The sequence below is a fragment of the Macrobrachium rosenbergii genome, chromosome 41 (genome assembly GCF_040412425.1).
Source record: "Macrobrachium rosenbergii isolate ZJJX-2024 chromosome 41, ASM4041242v1, whole genome shotgun sequence".
In the NCBI taxonomy this organism is placed as follows: domain Eukaryota; kingdom Metazoa; phylum Arthropoda; class Malacostraca; order Decapoda; family Palaemonidae; genus Macrobrachium; species Macrobrachium rosenbergii.
The window spans coordinates 66,917,466-66,920,703 of record NC_089781.1 but is presented as its reverse complement, the minus strand read 5'-3'; the positions used below and the strand labels follow the sequence as shown (position 1 = coordinate 66,920,703).

At 38.6% G+C, this 3,238-nt stretch overlaps 1 protein-coding gene across 1 annotated transcript; it reads right to left on the bottom strand.

The window, feature by feature from the left end:
- Positions 1–1,068: 1,068 nt before the first annotated feature.
- On the bottom strand, positions 1,069–1,539 carry LOC136827206 (uncharacterized). The gene has a single exon (XM_067084976.1). The coding sequence runs from the start codon at positions 1,537–1,539 to the stop codon at positions 1,069–1,071; it is 471 nt and encodes a 156-aa protein (XP_066941077.1).
- Positions 1,540–3,238: the final 1,699 nt, after the last annotated feature.

Here is a 3,238-nt window from a genome sequence, read left to right as displayed (position 1 = left end):
ATGCCTTAACTTAGCTTATTTTTATAATAGAGTTTCATCCAAATTTAAATAGCATTAAATTCTATATGATATATGAGTAAATATATATTAATACGGAATACGGTAAACACTATTTAAATTTATTTGTTTTAAAATTAATTAAAGAACCATATAAAGATAAGGATTTGGCGACGATAAACAAGAATAATGAAACCAAAGCAATAACGAATGTAAATTAACAAAACTCCAGGCACATTTACATTGTACAGCATTACGACAAAATGAGCAAAATAAGCAGGTATGACAAATAAATCGATTTATCAATACACTGTAGATAATAATAGTAAATAACGTCAACATTGTTACAATAAATGAAAATACATACCTACACAGCAAGCGTCAACAAAACCTTAAATGCAATATAGCAATATTTACAAATTAACAAGTACAAATAATGTTGGCACTTCTATATATAATCCAGGGTTGATAACACTATGACAAATCCAAGAAACTTCAATCCTGGTGGCGCTCCACGTCACACAAACAAAATCCAAGGACTGAGGAATACAAACACCCAAACAACACGCAAGGACAACACAGAGCAGACACGGGAAAAATATGAACTGCAAACATTTACAATCCACACTACAAAATACCTTATTTGGCTATAACCAGCAATTCTAACATCCCCTCCTTAAGTCGAAAACTCTATATGTTAAAGATTTTCGACCAACCTGTCGAGTTCGTTACTACAGCGTGATAAAATGTCTGCTCGAAGGTTATCCTGTCCACGGATGTGCTGGATCTTTAGATCAAACTGCTGCAAAGATAACCACCACTTCATGAGCCTTTTATTTTTGGTTCTCATCCGGCCTACAAACTTTAGTGGCTCATGATCTGTGAAGACTAATATGGAGCAGGATCAAAGGTAGTGATAAACTCAAGTGCTCTAATGCAGTCAAAAGAGCAAGTGCCTTTCGATTGCAGAGTAACCTCTGATAATTCTTTGAGTTTCTTCAAGCATGTAAGCAACGGGATGTGCTGTATGTCATCTGGATCTTCTGCAGGAGTACAGCGCCTATTCCACGGTCAATAGCGTCGACCCGACAGCAAAGGAGAGCCAAAGTCAGGAGCCAGGACAGGGCTACTGGCTAGGAAATCTTTGGCTCGTCGAAAGGCTTCCTCACAAACTGGTGTCCAAACGAACTTCCTCTTGCTGCTGGTTAATTCATTTAATGGGGCTACTACTTCAGAGAAGTTCTTACAAAACCTCCTATAGTAGCCTACCATCCCAAGGAATTTTCTTACTTCACGTCTGGATCTCGGGCAGCTTAGCTTGGTGATGGCGTCTACTTTGGCTGCAACTGGGGATACCTCGCCGCTGCCAATCACATATCCAAGGTATTGCAGCTTCGCATGGCCGAAATCACTCTTGGTTAAGTTAATCGTCAAACAAGCCTGTCTTAACCTGCTAAGTAAATCCTTCAGCATAGAAAGATAGTCCAGCCAAGTATCTGAAAATACAACCTTGTCGTCAAGATAATATCTGAACACCAGCATATCGCTTATCATTTGATCCATCAATCTTTGAAAAACTGCAGGAGCATTCTTAAGTCCAAATGGAAGGACTGTATATTGATATAGTCCATCTGGAGTAGTAAATGCTGTCAGGGGTTTTGTGTTAACTGCTAATGGACTTGATAATAACCCCGTAATAAATCAATCTTTGAAACATATACAGCATTGCTTACCAGATCTATGAGGTCATCCACCCTTGGTAACGGATAAGAATCTGAAACAGTTACCTCATTTAGTCTTCTAAAGTCAGTGCAGAGTCTATAGGAGCCATCTGGTTTCTTTAACTAAAACACATGGTGATGCCTAAGGATTTAATACTGGTTCCAAACCATGTTGTAGCAAAAGTCAGTTTCCTTCTTTAGTATGGCTCTCTTTGAGGCGAAACTTGATATGGGGCACTCTTCTGAGGTTCTGTACCTGGCTTAAGTTCTAGCTGATAATCTACCACTGATGTCTGGGTAGGCACATCTCCACAGATATCTGGAAAACGTTCCAATAACTTTTTCAAGTCACTAGCCTGTTGAGATGAGAGATGATTAAGTTTACAGTCAATGTTATTTAATGCAAGTGTATTATTTAGAGGTATGCTTTTACTTCGATCTGGAAAACCTGTTTCATTAAGCTTCACATTATCTTCCACAGTTGACTTGCAAATCAAGCTGACATTAAACACATTGGGTCTCAAACTTTTTAGTAGGTTTATATGTACCATCTTCTCGCTTTTTCTTTCCTGAGTAGAGATGACATAATTATCCTTGTTTCTGCTCAATACTGTATATGACCTTCATATCTATTTTCCAAGGTTTTTCTTATGGTACTAGCATTAAAACAGATCTACCTGGCCTAAAGCTTCGTGTCTCAGCCTTATTATCAAAATTTAATTTCATCTTATCTTGAGCTATGCTTAGATTGTCATGTGCAAATTTACGAGAGCTCTCTAGCTTACCTTGTAAGTTCTTAGCATAATCTCCTAATGTTACCTCTTTCTAATCGGGATCCCGACCACATGTCATAGGAGCATCTCCAAAGGACCTCTCACTTTCCTTCCATATAACAACTTCGCTGGGGAATATCCAAGACTTTCTTGTTGAGTGTTGCGGATGGCATACAACACGAATGGTAATCCTTCATCCCAGTCTGTCTGATGTTCCTGACAGTACTTCGTAAGGGCATCCTTCAACGTCTGATGGAATCGTTCCAGGGCTCCTTGACTCTCTGGGTGGTATACTGAGGACAAAGTATGTTTAATGCTCATAGCTGCCATAACCTGTGTAAATAAATCAGAGGTAAAGTTACTTCCTCTCTCAGTCTGGATAATCTTGGGGATACCATACTGAGTGAAAAATTTTATTAAAACTGGGATCAGTGTCTTAGAACTTATGTTCCTAAGTGGATAGGCATCAGGATAACGAATGGAACTGCACATCATTGTAATCATATATTGATTCTGCTTCTTACATTTGGGTAAAGGGCCCACACAATCTAATATGACTTTGTCAAAAGACTCAGGTAAAACAGGATAGGCTGTAAAGGGGCATAGCTTTATAATCTGATTCGGCTTACCAACCAGCTGACATACTGCACAAGACTTACAGTACTCTGTGACACTTTTCCTTATACCTGTAATAGTAAAAGAGTTGAAGAACTGCACTCAAAGTCTTCCTTATTCCTAAGTGTGAAG

Coding starts and splice junctions, on each gene's coding strand:
- LOC136827206 (XM_067084976.1), bottom strand. CDS start 1,539: ATGCTGGTGTTCAGATATTATCTTGACGACAAGGTTGTATTTTCAGAT.